Source organism: Centrocercus urophasianus, unplaced genomic scaffold (assembly GCF_019232065.1).
Source record: "Centrocercus urophasianus isolate 14NV4802_14NV808 unplaced genomic scaffold, USGS_Curo_1.0 seq_18, whole genome shotgun sequence".
In the NCBI taxonomy this organism is placed as follows: Eukaryota; Metazoa; Chordata; class Aves; order Galliformes; family Phasianidae; genus Centrocercus; species Centrocercus urophasianus.
In genome coordinates, this window is record NW_024884733.1 from 27,915,017 (window position 1) to 27,936,860 (window position 21,844).

General features: G+C 53.4%; 1 protein-coding gene across 8 annotated transcripts in view; it reads left to right on the plus strand.

Moving 5' to 3' along the window:
• Nucleotides 1-18,987, plus strand: part of PDE4B (phosphodiesterase 4B) — a 123,908-nt gene extending 104,921 nt beyond the window's left edge. For 5 of the 8 annotated variants that reach the window (XM_042819397.1, XM_042819401.1, XM_042819402.1 and 2 more), the window contains 9 exons: nt 10,035-10,128; nt 12,204-12,382; nt 12,627-12,725; nt 13,007-13,171; nt 13,396-13,495; nt 14,160-14,314; nt 14,402-14,524; nt 15,555-15,737; nt 18,415-18,986. In XM_042819397.1, coding sequence (XP_042675331.1) covers nt 10,035-10,128; nt 12,204-12,382; nt 12,627-12,725; nt 13,007-13,171; nt 13,396-13,495; nt 14,160-14,314; nt 14,402-14,524; nt 15,555-15,737; nt 18,415-18,780 — 1,464 coding nt within the window. In that variant the 3' untranslated portion in view covers nt 18,781-18,986. Of the gene's footprint in view, nt 1-10,034; nt 10,129-12,203; nt 12,383-12,626; nt 12,726-13,006; nt 13,172-13,395; nt 13,496-14,159; nt 14,315-14,401; nt 14,525-15,554; nt 15,738-18,414 lie in introns of all 8 variants that reach the window. The other 3 variants (XM_042819394.1, XM_042819395.1, XM_042819396.1) reach the window with 1 other exon arrangement.
• Nucleotides 18,988-21,844: the final 2,857 nt, after the last annotated feature.

Consider the following 21,844-nt stretch of genomic DNA (forward strand, 5'->3'; position numbering starts at 1 on the left):
TTTCCTAACTGGAAATTAATGAAAGCAGATAGGCTGAATCATAAACTGATTTTATGGAAAAGTTGAGCTAATGAATCCCGCGTTGCTTCAGCTTCCTCCTCTGGTCACGATCGCTGCGACGTGCAAGGGCAAAGGAAGCAATAAAAGTTTTATAGATGGGGCTTTCGAGTGAGGAATATGGGGCTATTTTTTTTGGAGTTGGTGCGAGTGAAACCGGGCTGGAGGCTGTGGGAGGGGCTGGGCTGAGGGGCGAGCTGTGCCCAAAGGCTGTGTCCCGGGGGTGCGTGTCGGTGCCCTTCTCTTGGAGACATTTCATCTTCGCCGAGTGCCACCTCTGCCTTGGTGAAGGCGAAAGGCTCTGGCTGGAGATTGGAGTAATTAAAAGTTGTGATCTGTCCACGTGGGCCCAGCAAAACCGTTCCTAAAACTTTCTTTCATAATAAAGTTCCCAAAATGCCCCTGCTTTTTGCTCAACCCAGCGCTGTTGTCAGCAAAAGAGAGCCCTCATGCTCTGCTCCCCCAGTGGGCGATGGGCACGGCTATGAGTCGGCTTAAGGGCTCCCAGCTGAGAGCCACGAGGTCACCTCTTTGGGTGAACCCACTGCAAAAAACCCTATTTGGGTTCTTCTCCAAATGACACCTGAAAGCGTTTCCATTTGTCGCCGGCAAGCAGCAAAACAGCCCGAATGTTTTGAAAACAGGATGCTCGGGCTCTGCAGTACGAAAGAAAAACGGAAAGAGAAACAGGCCGAGATAGGAAGAAAGCGAGGAGGCGCAGCGTGCGGCCGGCGCAGCGCGGCACAAACAGCGACCGATCCGCTGACCTCCTCACCGCCGGGCCCTGGCCCACAGCCACGACGGCCCCGCGACGTCACCGAGCGCGATAGTAGGCACGGCACAGCTGTTGCAAGTGTGACTCGAATTTCCTGTCTCCTTCCTGACAGACGTAGTTTAGAAAACCCAGAGTTGCAACAACAGCGGGCGGAGAGGGAGGACCTCCGTGGACGTGTTTGCAGGGCGATTCTCAGAAGTGCTGCACCCAAAAGGAATTGCCGGGGGGAAGCACCGGGCAGGACGCATCCCAGCTGCGTGCTGATGGGTTTCGGAAGGCAGCGCGTAGAGCGCGTGCGTGTGCCTTTTTAGGATGTGAGTTAATAGCGGGACACGTGTGCTAATGGTGGTGGGAGCGACCGAGCCCGTTGCTCTGACCCACGTGGGCCGAGGGACGTCGGTGGGACTCTGTGCTGTGAGTGGGAATCGGGCAGAAGTGGGCAAAGCCGGAGCTCTGTTGGCTGCGTGCGTCCCCAGCAGCTCTGCTGCCCACTGGGGGCTGCGGGACGGCCCCACACCCTGCCTGCTGTTCTGTTTCCCAGTGGTTGGCACACTAAGCTTTCTACATCAGAGAAAAACTACCTGGAAAAGCACCGGGTTGTGGGGAACGCAGCCAACATGAAGGGAATTTCCTCTCCAGCGTCAGGCAATCCTCACTGCCAGCAGGGCACAGCACCACAGCAAAACAAAACTGCTTTTAGAGCTCCGTTGGGCTCTAAATCTACAGATTCATATTACTATTTTATACATATATATATATACATATATATTTCCTGCATTTATCTTCATGCCCAGCTCCCAGCTCAGGCAGTGCAGACCCAGAAGGACCTGGAGCCATCCTGACAGAGGGGGTTTCTCTCCCAGTGCCCACCCCCCACGCTGCACTATGTCTGCTCCCCCAGCCCCAGTTCTTCCAGGGGTTCAGTGCCCAGCGCATCCACCCCTGCATGACAACGAGGGGAAGAATTTCCAAGCTGCAGCACTGGGAGCTGCAGCTCCCAGGTCATTATGGGGCCTCAATATCATATAGCATATACCTATATGGCAGGGGATGGATCTGCCCCTAAGAGCAGCTGCCTTGTCTTGAAGGCACACCAGGCTTCCTGGGAGCTGTTTGCAGTGACTAGATGGGCATGTTGCCTGATGTGTAGCCTGTGGGAATGTTCTGGTTTGGAGTAGTCAGAGGTGCTGTCACCAGATGCCTTCCTCATGCCCTCACCGCTTTGGAAACCCATTTCCAGTTGGACTCGATGATCCTTACAGGTTCCTTCCAACTTGGGACATTCTGTGTTTCTCAGGGGGAGCCTTCCAATCACCCAAGTCTCTATTCAGCTGAGCAGTGCTGGCTGGCAGGGCAGGCAACAACCTGACCCCAGGCTGGGACAGAGCAGAACGGCCCCGCGTGCTCCCGCTGTCACACGTCAGCCAGAAGCCACTAAGATAAACACAGCCCGCTGCATTCTGCTTGTGTTTCAAAGGGCAGAGGAGAGCAAAGGCCACACTGTGCTGTCGGAGCAGTGGTGGATAAGCAGTGTAACCCCAGCAGAGCCCCTCGGGGCCGTTGCCAGCAGCGTATGTGCTGTGTGGCACAGCCTCTGCTCCATGCGCCGCGATGCTGCGGGTCTTGGCCCCAAACCACGTCCCCTTCATACGTGATGTTTCCCCAAAGTGGTGCCAAGCTGTTTAGTCTTCGAGTCTCTCTGCTGTAACTTCCTTTGTTTAACATCCTTTCAAGCAGCCGAGCGTCTCACAAAGAGGAGTTTGTCGGCTTGCACAGCAGCCAGCGAGACAAAGAGACTTCCACGTCTCCTGTTTTTACAAGCTGGGATGAATCACCCGGCCCCCAGTGCGGTTCCGTGCCGGTATTCCCCTCGCCTGGGGACGCGCGTTGAGGAAACAGCGCTGCCTGTGCACGGCTGGCAGCACCCGGTGGGACAGCAGGCAGCATCCTGGCGCTGCGCTGCAGTGCTGTGCTTCTGTGATCGCTGCCGAGGGAGCTGAGGTCGCAGCGTCCGCTCCGTCTTTCCTTTATTGGGTGGTGTTGATTGGTGCTGAAGGCCTCCGAGAGATGCAGGCACCGGCTCTTGCGTGGAGCGTGGGGCCTGTTTTTGTGAATGGGAGCAGCTGAGAGCGATAAACGTGAGGTTCTGGTGAAGGAAGAGGAGGAATCTGCTCAGTGTTGTGAAACCAGGAGCTTGGTGTGCTGGGGGCTGGGGAGCTGGCTCTGCCCCACACTGCAGCAGCTCCCATTACTTCCGTGCCTGGGCTTGCAGGTTAGCTCCCTCTGCCCATCCTCATCCTCCCCCCTTTCTCTTTGGCTTTTGCAATAAATCACCCTGGTTATATGAAATATGTCACAACAGTGGGCCACATATAGGCTTATTTGGCAGACTGCTACTTTGGTCTTGCCCTGAGGGCTGTTCATTCCAAGATACCTTGGATAAAATGATTCAAAAATACATGTATATATTAAAAATATATGCATATATATTTGAGAGCTGAATTTTGCTCCATTCCATCTTCCCAAGTTCCACCATCTGTCAGGACACAGCAGGGCCCATGGCTCCCTAGCTCATCCCGTAGCGTTTTCTGCTTGTATTTGGCTGTTTAAGTTTTGCATTCTCAGACTTCTACATTATAACACATTAGGGTGGGGCTTAAATAAATAATAGCTCCAAGGCAGGTTCAACATGAATCACGATGTGAGGGCAGGCAGGAGGTGACTAACAGTTTACAGCGGTGACCTCAGGAAGCGAGGCGAGGACAGCAGAGGTACCAAAGGGGCATTGCTTGGTGTGGGGTGGGCTGCCAAGGGGCATCGTCTGTAGGGACGCGGGCAGTGGGCAGTGGGATGGGCTGGGGCTGGACTCGGTGATCCTAGAGGTCTTTTCCAACCTTGCAGGTTCTGTGATTTTATGCCCTTGTCGCAGCACAACCCCCAGCTCCTCGTTTTTCACCCGGGTGCAGAACCACTGCTTGCAGGGAGCGTACTGGCGAGCAGGACATCTCTAAGTGAAACTTAATTGGAAGAAGTTGTGTTACCAAAGCCAAAACACGCTGTGGAGAGCTTGTCTGTCAGAGCTCCCAGAGGCAGAGATTTCCCTGATGAAAGCCTTCGCTCCGTGTTTAAAGCAAACAAATGAGGGGTGCCTCACCTTGCTGCTGTCAGAGCACAGCTGGGCAAACGCGGTGTAAAAAACACTGCAAGCCATTTGCCTATCTCTGCGTGAGGAGGAGTTTTCATTTGAATGCATTTCCATTAATGAGCGCATTCCGATGCCTGCATTGGGCTCATCTGCATGTGGGCACCCCTCCTTGGAGGGACGCCGTGCTGCAGGGTGAGGGGCCAGAGCTCCTGGCTGGGTCTGGCGGAAGCTGCCGGCGTCCCGCGTTGCTGTGAGCATCCCTGAAAAGTCATCTCGGGGCACAAAGTGATTTGAATTTTCTAAAGCCTGTTCTCCCACTCAGGTAAAACCCCAGCTGGATTTGCCTAAGTGATGACTGCAGAGCCCGGCTCAAATTTAAATTAAATTTAAATTGCTGCTTCGTACGATTAACGAAATCTCGGTTTTAATTGCATTGCTCTCTGGTTCAGCGATAAAGGCCCTTCCCTCCCAGTGCTGGGATGGGGTGCAGGCACTCGTTGTCCCCTCGCTGCAGGCTGTCCCCGATGGCCATGATGTCCCTGCAGACCCCACAGCCCTGCGGTGCCATGTGGGACACGGTGCCAGCCCACCAGTGCCCGCGTGGCTGACGGAGCCGGGAGCTCCCCAGCTTTGTGGGCTGCTCTTACGAAGCTGCTCGGCTTCCTCTGACACTCGAGGCTTCATCCGTGTGGTTTGCATGGGTGGGACTGACAGAAGATTCTGGTTGGAGATCTGCAGGCTGCTGGAGTGCTATCTGCTCCCACGGCCGCAGATGTTGTCAGCTGCATCTGTGCTTTCTTTAATCAAGTTTGTGTCAACAAACAAGCTGCTGCAGCTTTTAATTTTGCTGGTGCTTCCTCGCCCCTGGCCCTCAGCTTGGGCTGCTGCTCCTCAGTTCTTCCTCAATTTTCTTTCACTTGCCACACTACAAACATTTGCTCCAGCTGGTAAGAATGATTTTACAGAAGTGGTTTTTTGCTCATTCCTGGTTTTATCGGCTGTCTTCTTGGTAGGTGGAGGGGAAGAGCAGAGCAGGGCTGAAGCCGTGGTGCTGGGCTTGGCGGTGTGGGACCGGCGGTGCTGGGCTTGGAAGAAGGCATTCTGGTGCCTTCTGGGGAGAGGACGTGGAGATTGAATGCAGTCATGGAGTGTGTAGACTCCGGGTATAGCTGTGTATCTTCTGTTGGCTTAAGGAGACATGTTAGGAAGTAGGAGAGCACTTCATAGGATCCCAAAATCCCAGGTGGTTGGTTGCAAAGGACCTTAAGGATCGCAGAACCATGGAATCCCAGAATGGCTGGCTTGGAAGGGACCCCGAAGCCCCCCACCCCACCCCTGGGCCGGGTGCCCCCACCAGCTCAGGCTGCCCAGGGCCCACCACAGCCTCGGGCACCGCCAGGAGGAGGGACGCCCACAGCTCTGTTTGATGAAGCTGAAACCACCCTGGGGTTGCAGAGGAGCTGCAGGTTGGGTCCAGCCTCAGTGCCGCAGCCCAGTGCACACCACAGTGGCCATCTGCCATCTGCCATCCACTGTGTCAGTCTGAATGTTGGTCCCAGGCAGGGGCTGACCGCTGCCAAGCAGGACAGCATGGGGAGCCCCGGTGTGCTGAGACATGTTGGACCTGACCAAGGGGTGGCTGCAGGCTGAGGGGGTTCCTGGCTCCCCAGTTCCCCCATGTTCCCTTATGGCCGAAGGTTCAGCCTTGGCTCCAGCAGGATTAGCTCGCAGCACTTGGCACAGGGAACTTTTCCTATTCAATCTGCATATTTCATTCTCTGGAAATGAGCTGGAAAGGTCCCGCTGGTAGCGCTGGTGCTCAGGTCCCATCCCATCCCCTCCTAAGCACTGCACTGCATAGGCGGGTGCCTCCCGGGGGGGTCTGCTGCTCGCAGGCAAACGCTGAGCTCCGCATGGCAAACCTGAATGTTGCACTGTCTGCATCAGATAGGTGGTGTTGCTTTCATGAGCAGCCGCATGCTGATTTATGGCAACGTGCTATTTATTTATCAACATTTAGGCTGCGGATTTTTCAATTATCCTAATAGCACAAAGCCAACAAGTTGGTCGTGACGTTGCTCCTTTAAAGTCTCCCTTTGAACGCCTCTATAAATCAACTCCCCTTTGATGTGAAGTGGGAGATTTCATAACCGTGTGTTTACTTTTGGGTTTAAAAAAATAAGCTGAAGGGAAAATAAAAAAAAAAAGCAACAACCGAAAACAAAAAGCAAATAGCAGTTTGTATCTCATTAAAAATAGTTTCTAGCGCATTAAAAGCTATATTGTTTTAGGAAACGAGACCTAGAAAGAGTTGCAAAAGCAGTTGATCCTTTTAATGGCTGATTGTTGGCTGCAACCATTGCACTTGTCCTCAGGCACACGGGCACACGGCAGCGCTGCTGGTCTCAGCTGTGCCCCACAGCAATGGGGCTGAGCACATGGACAAGGGCTGAGCCCGGCTGTGTCTGCATGGAAATCACAGGCTTGCATTGCCCTCGTGGCACAGCTCCTTTGGTCGGAGGGATTTCCAAGCGCGGGGGATGCGAGGTTTGCGTCAGAAGGGTGGGTCGTCGGGAACAGGGTTTGTAAACATTGGGACTCTCTGGAGATGTGCAGTGAGATTCCTCCATCAAAGTGTGGGGTGGGTCCCACTCCCCCAGCCGCTCCGGGCTGGAGCCCCGCAGCACCTTCGCACTGCTTTTATCTTGCATTTACCCTCCTGCAAATGCATGCAACTCACTTACAGCCTTTAAATGAGGGCTCCTGGCCTCGGGGAGACTCAGCTGGCACACGCTGGATTCAAAGGGCTGACATCAGCAGCGGGCACATCCTCCTGCCTTGTCCTGGCTGTGCAGCACCAGGAGCACTGCTGTGCTGTGCTCGGGGGGACGCAGGGCCACGAGTAACAGCAGGGCTGCTGCTGGGGCTGCACGGTGGGGCTCAGACTGGGTGTGCATTTGTGGGACTCCGGAGCCGTCACAGGGGATGTTCCCCCACGCACAGCAGTGGGAAGCTGGAGACAGCTCGTGAGGGATGCTCGCTGCTGTAATCAAAGGATGATCCAATTTCTGGAGGTCTAATTTTGTTCAGATGGCTCCTGCTGTTACTTCAGACCATGTGGAACAGGAAAACCGCCTGCAGGAGGATGGCGTTTTCTCACACAACCCTGCAGCTGGCTCCACCTCTGTCACCCAGCATAGGGGCAGGCGTGCCCATGGGTGCGTGGTGCCCACTGGGTTGGGGTTTGTTCCACTTAGTTGTGCAAGTATTGTGTGTGTGGTTAGAGCTGGGACAAAGGGAATCACGGAATCACAGAATCACTAAGGTTGGAAAAGGCCTCTAAGATCACCAGGTCCAACCACCATCCTATCCCCACCATGCCCACCGACCACATCCCTAAATGGAAGCCCCAGGCCCTGCAGCAGCTGCACATCCCCTCCCTGTGCAGGTGCATGCTGGAGCGTGTTCTGCAGCCGTGCCCAAGCTCTTCAAGCGTGCTAGATTCACTCCCAAAGAAGTGAGGCTGCTGCTTGCTCTGTGGCAGAGCAGTTGGCATCCCGCAGTGCAGACAACCTGCTTTTTCTTTGCAGTCAGATTGATTGAACAAGGAATTGCTGTGGAGGTGTGCACATCAATCTGTGCATGCAGTTTTTCGTGTCTTTAATCAATCCCGCTGTTATGTGCCCACAACTCTCAGATGGCAAATTGCACCAAGCCCTACAGAGCACAAAGGTTACTGCATGAGAAACCCAACTGGTGCCACTTTGCTGGGCAGCCTGAGCTGGTGGGGGCACCCAGCCCATGGATGGGCATGCAGATCCTGTCCAACCTCACCATTCTGTGGCTGTGTGGTTCTGTGAGTCCTTCAACACATGCTTGCCATTGGTGTGGGCACATGGCTGGCTGGGCTTGTGACCCCCAACAATGTTTCACTGGGGGAACAGCAGGCTCAGATCTCCCCTGTGTCCCAGCAGCGCCATCCCACCCCATTTTTGTGAGTCTTGCCCACCCTGGGTCTGTGTGGGGAGCAAGTGGAGGTGGCATCAGCTGCTCACCTCTGTCCTCGTGCATTGGAGGGACAGGAGAAGGACCTCCCTGACTCCATCGCAGAGTTGTGGAAAAGATGATTGTCCTTGGTCAAGAAGGGATGGAAGTTTGGGGTCAGGGCTGTGTGCCACCCCAGCACAGCTCCCATCTGTTTATTGTTATTGCCAAGGGAAGCGTGTGCAATGCAGGAGTCCCTAAGACACTGTAGGATGCAAACCTGAGCGCTGGCCATGCTGCATTTAGTGTTTAACGAGGAAAGCGCAGCTCAGAATGCAAGAAGTGCTTTTTCTTTTTCAGATAAGAAGGCAGCACAGATGCTGGCTTGTGCCAGAATCACCCCAAGCTGCTGTGGCTCAGGGGAAAAAGTGAAAAAGGTCCTTCCTGCAGCTCTGTGACAGGCAATGACGTTTCTGCCATCAGGGATGCCATGCTGGGATCAGTGTCACGCAGCAGCAGTGGGGCTGCAGCACAGTGCCCATGTTGGGTTTGTCATAGCAGCGCAATGATAAATCACAGGATTTGGGTTGGGAAGGAGTCCTAGTGAAAGGATTTCTTGAAATCTTGCATTGTGATTGCACGATGTAATTGCAGGTACCGGCTTATCTCTAGTTTGCGTTTCCACATTGAGAAGTGCTCCCAGTTTGTAAAGGTGCGTTTTGCTGCACTGCTGCATTTTGCCTCTTTGCCACGGGGGGAAAAAACAGCAATCGCATGCATGGTGTCAACGCTTTGAAAATCCCCTCTGAACACTCGCCTGGCAACCCTCTGCAATGAAGATAGGGGGGGAAAAAAAGCACAAAAAGCAGAACGGAGAGGAGAGGGCTGCGTGCTGCGCCTCGCTTGGGCGCGCATCGCTTCCTCCATCTTACCCTCCTCCCAAAGATGGCTGTGGGGCCGCTCCGCGGGGCCGTGGGCTGCGCAGGATCCCCCCCCCGCTCCCCCCGGGGCCACCCATCCACCCCCCCCCCCCCCATCGCCGATCACCCACCGCGGCACACGGCCTCGCCGCACGCGCATGTATTCGCCGCCGCCTCCCCGAGCGGCCCCGCGGTCGGGATTCTCTGCAAAGAGAACCCACCCACGCTGCAGAGATGCGGTGCCGGGCTGGGCTCCAGCGGCTGTGCAGCGTTCACCGCGTTCCGGGCGCTGGGGGCTGCGGGGGCTCAGTGCCCGCTGACTGCTGCCGGCTGCCGGCGCTCCCGTCTCGCTGGTGACGTCTCCGTAAGGACCTGAGCGAGGGCTGCGGCGCGGGGTGTTCCAAAATGCCTGAAGCCAACGCTTTGTTGTCCGTGTCTTGGGGTTACATTAAGGTGGGTTGGATCCTGCCGGGTCCTCGGTGCCTGTTTTTGTGCTGTTTTCCTGAGGTAAAGCCCCTGGGAGGGAATGGGGCCGTTGGGATGGTTATTCCCACACGGTGTGTGTGTGCGGTGTGTGCGGTGCATGCGGCGTACGTGGATGCGAGTTGCTTCTCCCCTTTGGGAATTCACTTCTGTAGGGTGAAATGTTGCTGCAACCGAAGCATGCAATTAGCAAATGGAGAGCAGTGTATGGCTGCAGCTGGGAGAGCACTGCGTCTCTCTGCAGTGATGCAGGCAGAGCTGAGATTTGTGGCATCTTTGCTTTTCTCTTTGGAACACATGCAGCCGCATTGCAAAATGGAGCAAACTTATGTAATGGAGCTGAGAACAAAAGGAGGTGGAAATAGAATCCAGTACCAGATGTGGGTCTCTCAGAGAGGTTACCTGAGGCATCTCATTTCTGGCAGTGAAAATAATGTCTATCTGTGGAGGAAATTTGTGTTGCAGTTTTTGCGTACTGAGCAGAAGTAGGTAGCCGCGCTGGTGCTGTGGGGAATCTCAGTGAAGCTGAATGGCTCTGATTCCGTTTCATATCTCTCTGTAATTTTATTTTTCACCTCTTGCTTGTCCGTTTGCTTGCTGTGGAGTTGAAGCCGTGTGAAAGCATTCATAAAAATCCCATTCCTATGTTTGTGTTTCTCCCTCCCTCCAGTTCAAGAGGATGCTGAACCGCGAGCTGACGCACCTCTCCGAGATGAGCCGCTCCGGCAACCAGGTGTCCGAGTACATCTCCAACACCTTCCTGGGTAAGCAGTGCCTGGGCTCCGGCCCCTGGGGCAGCCCCTGCCTCTGCCTCCTTTTGAAGCCACATCTCAGCACACAGGAAGGCTTTGATTTTCTGCTTTCCAAAGGGAGATGGGGAGGAGAAGGATGCAGCGCTAGCCTGGCGCTCTGCACAGAGGGATTCCCTTTCCAGATGGAAAGATCTCTCTGGTTGGGCTGAACAGAGCTGCTGTCGGCCACGTTGTGCAATGTTTGCTTTTTGTGGTGACCTTATGTGAAGGACAAAGCCACCCGAGCCCAGCTGCACGCACTCATCTTTGCACCTTCTGCCTCATAAAACTGCATCCCCCCCCCTCAGAGCCAAGGGCTTGGACGGGCAAGGTCAACCCAGGAGTTTTATTACTCTGTGCTTACGTGCTCATTTTGCACTGGAAATCTGAGCCCACCTCAAAGATACGCACAGCATTTCGCGTGACATTCCTTTTGTAGGAGCTTCCAGGACGACCGACACGAACAAATTAAACATTTAAGTGTTCTGAGAAGCGTTTACTTCCTCTGTGTTTACAAAGCCCAACTTTACAAAAATTACAGTTTACTGTGGTTTCAAACAGTTCCCAAATAGGTGCTCGGTTGCTCTTAAGCAGCAGCTTGATGCTGGGGCCCCACTGAGCACGCATTTCCATTGGCCTGAACACTGTGCCCACATCCTCAGGGAGCTCACGCCCCACAGTCATCATGGCCCAGAATGCCTTCCCTCTATGACACACCATTATTTCCATTAAGGGATTTTAAAGTGATTTCAGTAGCCAGTTGCAACTGGAGCTGCCACGTGCATTTAGGGCTCATCACATCATGAATAATCCATGTAAGAGTCTGGAGCTGCTTTGTAGGAATCCACTGCTCTTCTCCTGTCGCTCAGCTTAATGGCGACATCCAGAGCAGAAACAAATACAGGGAAGAAGAGCAGGGCAGCCTCACTGCCAGCAGCAGGGCACTTCTGAGTGCACCGCTGCAGAAATACCCAGTGCAGCCTGAGGCTGGACTTGATATCACACCCATACAGCACGTGTACGCCCATTCTGGTGGGGTCATTGGAAAGAAATTATCAGAGCTTTCAAATGGATCCTAAAGCTCTTTTAGGAAGTTGTGCTGTCACTTTTTTATGAGTTTGCTTTTCTATTTTTCCCTTAAAACGTGGTTTAAAAATGAAAGGAATGCACGGTGTAGAAGAGGTTGGACAAAAAAAGGAGAAATCATAGAATCATAGTATGGCTTGGGTTGGAAGAGAACTTGGAAATGCATCCAAGCAGCATTTGTGAAATGAGGACAGCTCATGGATTCTAAAACCAAATGGCATATCTGTGTTCAGTCGCTTGGCTTCATTAAATGAGCTGAGGCTGGCAGCAGTGGGGCAGCCCCAGCGCCGTCACCTGGCCAAGGGTGTGAGAGGTTGGGTTTGTCACTGGGCCCTGCCATGGGCATGGGCAGGAGCTCGGCCTCTGCAGAGCAGTGCCTCGGGCACAGAAATCCACATGTGCCCTTTGATGGGCCATGAACGTGACCTGCTAACTGGGAGGCATTATGGAAACACTAATTAAAGGTTTAAGGGTAATTACCCTATTTTCCTAAGTGTTATTTTGCACTGAGCACTGAATAACAATATAGAGTATAGCTCTATCTTTCTCTAAGGATTTTCCCTAGTCTGTACTCCTCAGATTCTCCCCTGCACTGTTCATAAGGATGTTGTATACATCAAAAGGATTCTTTTTGGGTTTCACAAAGTTCCAGGGAAGGGCCAGCTTGGAAGTTAGGAGAAATCTGTTCACCCAAAGGGCGCCCAGCACCACACAGCTGCCCAGGGGTGGGGGGTCAGCATCCCTGGGGGTGTGCAGAGCAGTGGGGATGTGGCACTGAGGGATGTGGGCAGTGGGCATGGGGTGGGCTGGGGGTGGAGGAGGGCTTTTCAACCTTAATGATGCTGTGATGCTATGATTCTGTATTAATGATCAAAGTAAGGGTTGATGTGAGGGGCAGCGCAGAGTGCTCACGCAGTGTTCCTGTAAATGATGCTGATTTCTTTCACCTTTCTTCATTGCAGACAAGCAGAATGATGTGGAGATTCCTTCTCCCACGCAGAAAGACAGAGAGAAGAAGAAAAAGCAGCAGCTCATGACCCAGATCAGCGGAGTGAAAAAATTAATGCATAGTTCAAGCTTAAATAATACCAGCATCTCACGATTTGGTGTGAAAACAGAAAAGGAAGACCATCTGGCCAAGGTACATCAGATTGATATGGGTTGTGGAGAATTGGTGTGATCTTGGAGCATGTGGCCTCCTCGTACAGGTGCTCTGACATCAGCACTTCCACAGCTGCCCTGTGTTCCTGTACTGCAGTAATCACTGGTGCTTATGAACTGGCTTGACTACCGCAGACAGGAAAACAAAACGCTTTGGTGGGAGGGAAACATGCAGACATGTCTCAAGAAACATTTTAACTGTTCTCTTTGTGTCTTTTCCAAAGGAGCTGGAAGATCTGAATAAGTGGGGTCTGAACATATTTAATGTTGCCAGGTATTCCCACAACAGGCCGCTCACCTGCATCATGTACGCCATATTTCAGGTGCGTGGTTTTCTGTCCTTTCACAGCACTGGTTTAATACCTGGTGGCTCCCTGTTACACCACCAGGTGCACTGTGACATCCCTGTGTACAGGCAGTTGTGGATGCCCCATCCCTGGAGGCATCCAAGGCCGGGCGGGATGTGGCTCTGGGCAGCCTGGGCTGCTGGTTGGTGACCTGCACACAGCAGGGGGTTGGAACCAGATGAGCGTTGTGCTCCTCTTCAACCCAGGCCATGCTATGATTCTATGATTCTAAGATACTTTTGATATCTCTTATGCAGGAGCGAGATCTACTGAAGACATTCAAGATCTCATCAGACACCTTTGTGACGTACATGATGACATTGGAAGACCACTACCATTCGGACGTGGCGTACCACAACAGCCTGCATGCTGCTGATGTTGCCCAGTCCACCCACGTTCTCCTCTCCACCCCTGCACTGGATGTGAGTACTGCTTTGAGCTGAGCTCTGTGCCCAGCCATCTGTAATCTCTATTTCATCTTAAGGAGCGCGTGCTTGCATGTCAGCCTCTCTTCTGAGCAAATGGCTTACTTATACAAGCCTCGTCCTCCTAAAAGTGATTCAAAAAGCAGAGAGGGTTTGCTTCTGTAATTGGGCACCCCAAAGTGGTGATGGGCTTCTCTCACAGATCCCCATTTCCTCCATAGGCTGTCTTCACCGACTTGGAAATCCTCGCCGCTATTTTTGCAGCCGCGATTCACGACGTGGATCACCCCGGTGTCTCCAACCAGTTTCTGATTAACACAAGTGAGTTTTGTTTCAAATACAATCACGGCTTCATCTGCAAACTCAGAGTACGTTTTCCATTACAGCAGGGGCCAAACTGTGACTTTCAGACCACGGTGCTTTCTCAAAGCACTGTGCAGCAAATGAGTTCTATGTTTTGAAGTGGAGCGACAGTATAAGTCGAATTCCTATCGAAACAAAGGAAGCTATTGTAGTATAATTTGCAAAGCGGCCTTGAGTCTTGTGATTATCACTTGATAAGGCATAATAAATCTTCCAAATTTCGTCATTAACAGAAGATTGGCGATGCTGTTGCTATTGACAACAATAGAGCTAAATATTGTGGTTCATGTTGTATTCTGCAACAGGCTAAGCATGTGTTTTGGTTCCAAAGGATGGGCATTGTTCTTTTTTGGAAAGCGCGTGTGCAGGATCCATGCTTTCTGCTGTCAGTGCTTCCAGAGCCTGTAACTAAGTCAGCTGGATGCTGTTTGGCTCACTAGGGCTAAGCAAAGGGCTGTTGGTGTTCTGTACACATGTGGTCAGAGCTACATGCTCTTGGACTATATGATACAAAAAAGGCAACTTCTCTGTTTCTTCGCAGACAAACATCGCAGCGCCCAGCGCTCGCTGTGGAGTCCCACACTGCATGCAAACTGAGTCCATGTTTGTGCTGTTTTGGCAGATTCCGAGCTGGCGCTGATGTACAACGACGAGTCCGTCCTGGAGAACCACCACCTGGCAGTGGGCTTCAAACTGCTGCAGGAGGAGCACTGCGACATCTTCCAGAACCTGACCAAGAAGCAGCGGCAGACGCTCAGGAAGATGGTGATCGACATGGTAGGGCCCTGGCACACTGCTGCTCTTCGCATACAGGCTTCCCTGCCCGGCCGCCCTCACTGAGGTTGTGTTTTCTCTTCCATGAAGGTATTGGCAACGGATATGTCCAAGCACATGAGCCTGCTGGCAGATCTGAAGACGATGGTGGAAACTAAGAAGGTGACCAGTTCAGGAGTGCTCCTGCTAGACAACTACACCGACAGGATACAGGTACAGCAGAGTTCCTGCAGGACGGAAGCACCTTGCCTGTCTTGTTCAGTACCAAGGAAACCACGTTCCTGTTCTTGCTGTTGCTTCCAGATGATCTAGATATAGCAAAGAGGCTGACCCAGATGTCAGCCATCATGCAGGAGCTGTAGGCCTCCTGATTTCATGTGCTCTGCACCACAAACACCACAATAGTTGTGTGTGTATGGGGGGAGGGGAGGGTCTCATGTCCTTTTGGTGGAAGGAATTAGCTGTTTAACTCTTGGAGCAGGCAGCTGCAAGCATGCTTGTGCCTCTGAGGTTGATCTGTTCGGCTGAGTATTTGAGGGCTTGTGAATTTCCCTGCTGCTTTTTCTCCTTTCTTTGTCCTAACAAAGAGGTATAGCATGATTGCAGGACCTCAGTTTTAACTCCATAGCTGAAGCAGCTCTTAAGCTGGGTTGAAGCTAATGATGCACACTGCTCTCTCCAGCATCTAATCCTCACCTTACAGGCATGACAAGGCAGCTCTGGGAGGGGTTATATGCTTCACATGTAGGACGAGGTACACTGCTGTCTCCCCACTTTGCTGGCCAGCTTAGAACAAGAAAACCCTCTCACATTTCTGTTGACATTAGAGCAGCTCCCTGCACCGAGTCCCCGTGGCCGCAGTTAGTCAGGCACCCGGCTGTGTGCGTGAAAGGGATGTTACTCATTGACTAAAGCAGCAGCATTTAACCATGTCAGAGCCTGAAAATACCCTTTGAATGGCGGGAAGCACCTGCATTCAAAAACAAACCTCTGTGATGTCACCAGCGTTGCTGCTGCTGCACCCGGTGTAAGTTCTGAGACATCTGGAACACGCAGAGCGCGCTGCACCGCTGCAGCTGCAGGGCCCATGCACAGGGATCGTAGGGTGCTAACATTTCTGTACCAAATTGCATAATCAAAGAGCCTCGTGGTTAAATGTTCTGAATTGAGCAAGCAGATACAGCTTGAAACCGTCCTCTTTTTCCATTGGATTTTATGAGTTTTCTGATGAATGTAATTGCAGGTTCTCCGAAACATGGTACATTGTGCAGACTTGAGTAATCCCACAAAGTCCCTGGAGCTGTACCGGCAGTGGACGGACAGAATCATGGAAGAGTTCTTCCAGCAGGGAGACAAAGAGAGGGAAAGGGGAATGGAAATCAGCCCCATGTGTGACAAACACACAGCGTCGGTGGAAAAATCACAGGTAATTGGCCCGGAGCCACACGGCGGTATTGCCTCAGACACAAAGCTCATCTGCTCTCTCTAGCACAACTAGGCAAAGGGCCAGCTGTTCTGAGGGCTGGTTCTGATTGACACCCAGCTGTGCCTGAAGGTCCTACAGCCCTGCAGCCAGGCTGTGGGCTCCCTTCTCACTCCTTGGCGTCCCCACACTCCCCACACACATGCTTATCTTGCCCTGTTTGTGTCCCAGTTTCCAGAGTGAGCTGTTCTCCTTTTGTTCCCGGGGCTGGAGGAGTGTGATCCTGATCTGTTTGGGTCTCTTACGTCTTCACACCCCACAGCCTCCTTCCTGGCTCTTAATTAGCACCTCCTAATCCTACTGGTACTGCACCCCACATTAGAAATGGCAATGCCTGTCCCTCTGATGGCAGAGATACAAGCAGCCCCAAGGGGGGCTTCACCCAGGACTCCAACAGGGCCCAAATTTTGGTTGCTTTTGGCCTCATGTGGAATGATTTTGCAGTGCATGAATTGGCCAGCTCAGCTCAGTGGAGCCTCTGTATTGTGAAGTCCAAGTGTAGATATTTCAATCAGTGCAGGTCTTAAAAAGAACTTGGGTTTTTCTTGTATTTTGAGATCACCTGTTTCATCGCTGGTTCTGATTCATATGATGATTTCAAAGTCAACTTAGATCTGACCTGCAGAGCACAGGCCACAGTGTTTCACCTGGTTAGGCAGAAACAAAGCCGGAGGTTTACGTTGGCCAGAACGTACTCCAGTCTTCATATAATGCTGTCCCAGTTGTTGTTTTGGAAGGACTTGAGCAAGCCATCATCAAGGTTTTTCAGTTTGAATAAGTAACAAAATCGATGATAATTATTTCCAAATGTCCTGTTGGGCTAAGCCAGGCAGTTTCAAAACTATTCACTGGACCGCATGGTGATTTTGTTGGAAAAATCTGTCTTATTTGTTAACCTAACAAGAAATGAATCCTTCAGCCAGGCTTGGCAAGCAAATGCCCATGTGCTCCGTGTGTGAGCTCCAGTTAATTCTGTGGTTCACATACATGCTTCACAGAGGTTTCAAAATGGCATTTTTGCTTTGCAAAAGGAGTTGCACGAAATGGCCACTACCGAAATACCAACGAATGCAAAGGAGAGGGGGAAGCGGCGTTTCCATCCCGGGGTGAAACAGAGAACCCAAGGGCAGACAGCGTGCGAGTGTGGCCGAGCTCTGGTGTTCCTCTTTACATCAGAACACTTTAGGATCGGGCTGGAAGCTGCTCTGCCATCGGAGCTGTTTGTGCAAGGAAACGACAGCGCTGTGTGAGGCGGTCAGTGCCGAGCTGTGCTCCCCCAGGCCGTGCCGGGTGGCCATCGGCTCACCGGTTGGGATCTTTGTCACTCTAAAAGTGCTCCGGATCTCCTGTGCTGCAGGAAATTTTCATCACCTTTTCGTTTAAGCTGCCTTCCCAGTATGTTACAATTGAATGTTAATGGTTCTATTGACATCCTGTTGTGTCTGAAGGAGGCATGTGCGATTTCCAAAGCAAACATCTGCGCGTTGAGCCTGGCCCCTCTGAGAGCCATTTTCCTGCTGCGCTGAAACGTCGTCCAGCAGTGAGGAGAGAAGTGACACACTCTGCCAAGACGGAAGAATTTCAATCCTCTTTATGGCCATTCAGTTTTCTCCATCCTGGACGTACGTCCTCTTACTCAGACAATTGAAACATGATTGAGCTCAGTGCCTACGCGCCTGCGAGCGGATGGGCTGACGGCCGCACCGCTTCCACCCCGGCACGTCACCACTGGGGGCTTGGGCAGCCCGCCTGGATACAGGAGCAGAACTTGGTGGGCTGCCTCCCCTTCTTCCTGCGCTCTTTCCAAAATGAAGGGATAGGAAAGGAAATCTTGACCAGGCTGGACCGACCAATGCTCATTAGGTGTCATTTCTGCAGGGACTTTGGGGCTACTCCGCCTTCAGAGCGGTAACTTGCCCTGTCCCCTGCACAGCAGTGGTTGATTCACTGGGCAGGAGGAGGCACCCACAGGGACATTCAGAATCTTTCAGCCAGGGACAGGTGCGGCAGCTTCATCTTGGAGTTCCAGGTGCCTCCTGCTTTCAGTCTACCTTTCACACAGGGCTTGGTTCTGGGCAAGCGTTGATCTGATCAGCACTGATCAGATTCCCCTCAGCTTCTCCTCCCCATGCGCACAGCCCCGGGGCTCTCAGCCTGTCCCCATCAGGAAGTGCTTCAGGCCTCCACCATCTCTGCACGTTCCACTGGGCTCTCCAGCAGTTCCCTGTCTGGCCTGAACTGGACAGCCCCACACTGGGCACAGTGCTCCAGCTGTGCCTCCCCAGTGCAGAGCAGAAGGTAGGAGCACCTCCCACACCTGCTAACTACACTTTGGGCAATGCACCCCCAATGCCAGTGGTCCTCTTGGCCAACTGTTGGCCAACTGTTGGTCAACCAGGATCCGCAGGTCCTTCTCTGCAGAGCTCCTTTCCAGCAGTTCGGCCTCTGACCTACCCTGATGCATGCTCTTTTTCCTCCCCAGGTGTAGCACTCCTGCTGTTCAGATCTTGCACCTAGGCAGGCGTTCAGCCCGTAAACTCATGCATTAATATCATTTTAACTTTTCAGACAGCCGTCTCAGTGCATTTCCCTTCCCTAAGCGTGTTCCCATGTTTTGCAGGTCGGGTTTATCGACTACATCGTGCACCCGCTGTGGGAGACATGGGCTGACCTGGTGCAGCCGGACGCACAGGACATCCTGGACACTCTGGAGGACAACAGGAACTGGTACCAGAGCATGATCCCACAGAGCCCCTCACCCCCACTGGAGGAGCGGGGCCAGGACTGCCCCGGCCTGATGGAGAAGTTCCAGTTCGAGCTGACCTTGGAGGAGGAGGATTCGGACGGGCCCGAGAGGGAAGGCGAGAGCGTCGGCTACTTCCACAGCACGAAGATGCTGTGCACGGGCAGCCCGGGGCAGGAGGACGTGCAGCGGGAGGCGAACATAGAAATTGTGACAGAGGACACGTCTCCCGTTGACACATAATGCCCTGCGCCTGTGTAAGTGGATTGGAAACGCTTAACGAGCACGCAAGCGGTCTGGTGGGACTCGCCTGCAGCCTGGGCCTTGGGCCTGTGCCTGACATTGGCTGACGGATCTCCGGGTCCGTGGGGCCGTCGGGGCTCCGTGCTGAACAATGGCTCAGGAAACGCCGTGAGTGATGCTGGGGTGGCCGCGTGAGCTGCGGGCGCCGCGTGGCCTGGGGCTGCGGGCGCCAACACCGAGCGGCCCAGCGCGCGGCGGAGAGATTGCGCACTGTTCGCTCCGGGACTCCAACCCGCCGGGCTGATAGAAACTACTGATCCATAACTCTGCGTGTAGAACCTGCCCGCCCCACCGCCTGTCTGCAGACCTGTGTGCCTTCTTTGTAAACGCCCTCATGTCTTTTCGAGATCTGTTCGATACACGGAGTTCAGTGTGAGCAGCGGCACCGAGTGTTCGGGAACCGACGGATCCTTTTTGATTCTTCCTGTTACAAGAAGCAGTCTTCCTTTTTCCGCGGGCAATACCTGTCACTTTATTGCGGTTAATCACTTTTCCAGGCTAAGAGAAGGGATTCCCTCTGTTTTTGCATTACGGCACTTTTAATTAGTCTTCTGAAGGCCCCCCTCGTTGCCTGCCCCTCTGCCCGGGGTGGCTGCGGCGCAGTGGCACGCAAACACCTTCGTGTTCCACCTTCCCTTCGTTTGGCCCACCGTCCTCCTCCTCCCGCACTGCCTTGAGCTCTAACACCTCCATTACTGTTTATAACAGTGTATTTATTACGTAATGTATATACTGTAATGTTTTGTAAGTTATTAATTTATATGAATTAGCATTGCCTGTCGGCGGCGATGTTAATTGTGTAGAAGACTCGGAATAAGAGTTGCCTTTTATTTTTCCTTTTTTTGTTTTTGTTTTTGTTTTCTCGTAACCTTTTGTATTGCATAAAGTACAAAACCTGAACACAGCTGAAGAGACATACGCAACCCAGGGGACGGGGCGGAGGTGGCCGCGTCCTGCCCCAGCCTCCCGACAACCCAATGTGAACCTCTATGACAAAAATGTGAACTGATGTAATAATTGTGCTGTGAAACTCCTCCTGACGACGCCGTTGGGCACGGCGAGCGGTGCCACTCGGTTTGTAACATACGTTTTGAGCTTCTGGTCCAACTCGTGACAACTAGTTAATGACAATAGCACAGTTGTGCATGATCAATGGGTGTGTATGTCTGTCGAACACTGCATTGTTCCAGGTGGTTATTTTCTTGTTTTCAAAAGTTTCACAACAACGTATGTTATAGTATTATATATTGTGTTCAGATGCATTCTTAAGAGATTTTTATATGAAGTGAATAAATGAATGCATGACCCTGTCCCAGGGCTGCTCACAGCGTTGTTTGTTCAGTGAGGGCTGGACTGCAGGTATGGCACGGGGAGGTTGGGACACAGCATAGGGCGGCCAGCACGTGGCACGGGATGGCTGGGATGTGGAACAGGGTGTCTGAAACATGGCACGGGGTGGCTGGGATGTGGCACAGGCAGAGGGGATGCCCATGGGATGGCTGCTCCCCGCTCAGTGCTGTCCCTGCCCAGCGGCAGCGGCGCCAGGAAGGCGCTGCAGACAGGAAGGCGATGCCGCAGCGCACCGCAGCCCGGCGGTGGCTTTCATGTCCCGGCCGTACCCAACGCAATTGAAACAACCAGCGGTCTTCCAGGAACAACACGCCCTGCTGCTGCGTGGGGCCGGGCCGGCAGCGGGCGGCGGAGCTGAGCGCAGGGCCACATCCTGTCCCCGCATCCCTGCAGCCGTGCCCCGTGCTGTGGCTGTGCCCCCCAGGCACCACCGCTGCTGCTGCTGAGACCGATTTTTCCTTTCTGCCCGATTTATCCCCTGCCTTCGATGAGCCCAGCGAAGCTCCAAACCCACAGCTGAAGGAACACGAAGCAGCGCTGGGGGAGGGAGGGCTGCGGTGCGTTCTGTGCTGCCTCTCTCTTCCTCAACCCTCCCAGGTTTATTTTGTCCCTTCCCACTGACCCACTTCTGGCAGTGGCGTCACCACGAGCGCAGCGAGCGCAGCCGCCATGCTCTGTGCTGCAGCAGCAGCATCCTTCCCTGCTCTGCTCCAGCAGCACTGCCACAGATCCAACCCCAGACCTCAGCTAGGGGGATTCCCAGCCAGGTGATGGCACTCTGCATCCTCTCCTCAAGGATGAGGCCATGTGTTGGCTACACGCTGCTGGCCCCAGGTTCCTGCTAGCCCCTGCAGCTGTATGGCTTCCTTCGGCATCAGGCATGCAGCAGATGCACAGTGTTGGCTGCTTCCAAGGGTGGCATGCAGGGATGGTGCTCTGCCTGCTCCCAGCTGTACCCTGGGATGCAGGAATGCATGCAATTGGCTGTGTGACCATGGTGTGCAGCTGTCGTGTGCAACTGTGCAAGCAGGGAATGCAGCTCAGGCTGGAGATGGGGTTGTGGTTGGGTGCGCAGCACAGTCCCTGTTTCAGCAGAACAGCTTTGAGGAAGCTTTTGAAGAAGCTGTTCTTCTGCTGAGCAGCTGTACATTTCTCACCTGGACAGTGCAGCACAGTGCTGCTCACTGCATGGCAGGGCACAGGGATGCAGGTCCCATGGCATTGGGCTGGCTGGAGCTGTGCACCAGCATTAGGAGCACCCCCAAAAATGTGCCTTTATTGCAGAGCTGCTCAGCTCCTGGCAGCACTTTGGGTGCAACACGCCATGTTTTGGGCACGTCCTGCCACATCTCAGCATGTAACGCATCTACAGTTCGGGTCTGCTCTGAGGGGCAGGGAAGGGGTCACCAATTTTGCTCGGGTCCCATTTTTGCAAAGCATGGGCCGTGTCACCCTGGGGCTCCCCGTGCTGTGTTTCCCCTTCCACGCAGCAGCCGAAGCTCAGCCTCCTCTGTGCACACAGCCGTGCACAGCTGTACAGCTCCATCTGCCGAGCCCAAACCGCTGCACGGCGCCGCGCACACAGCAGGGATGTGCACAAAGGGGCACGTGCCACCAGGACAGGCAGCAGGGATCTGTGCAATGGGAGCCAGCG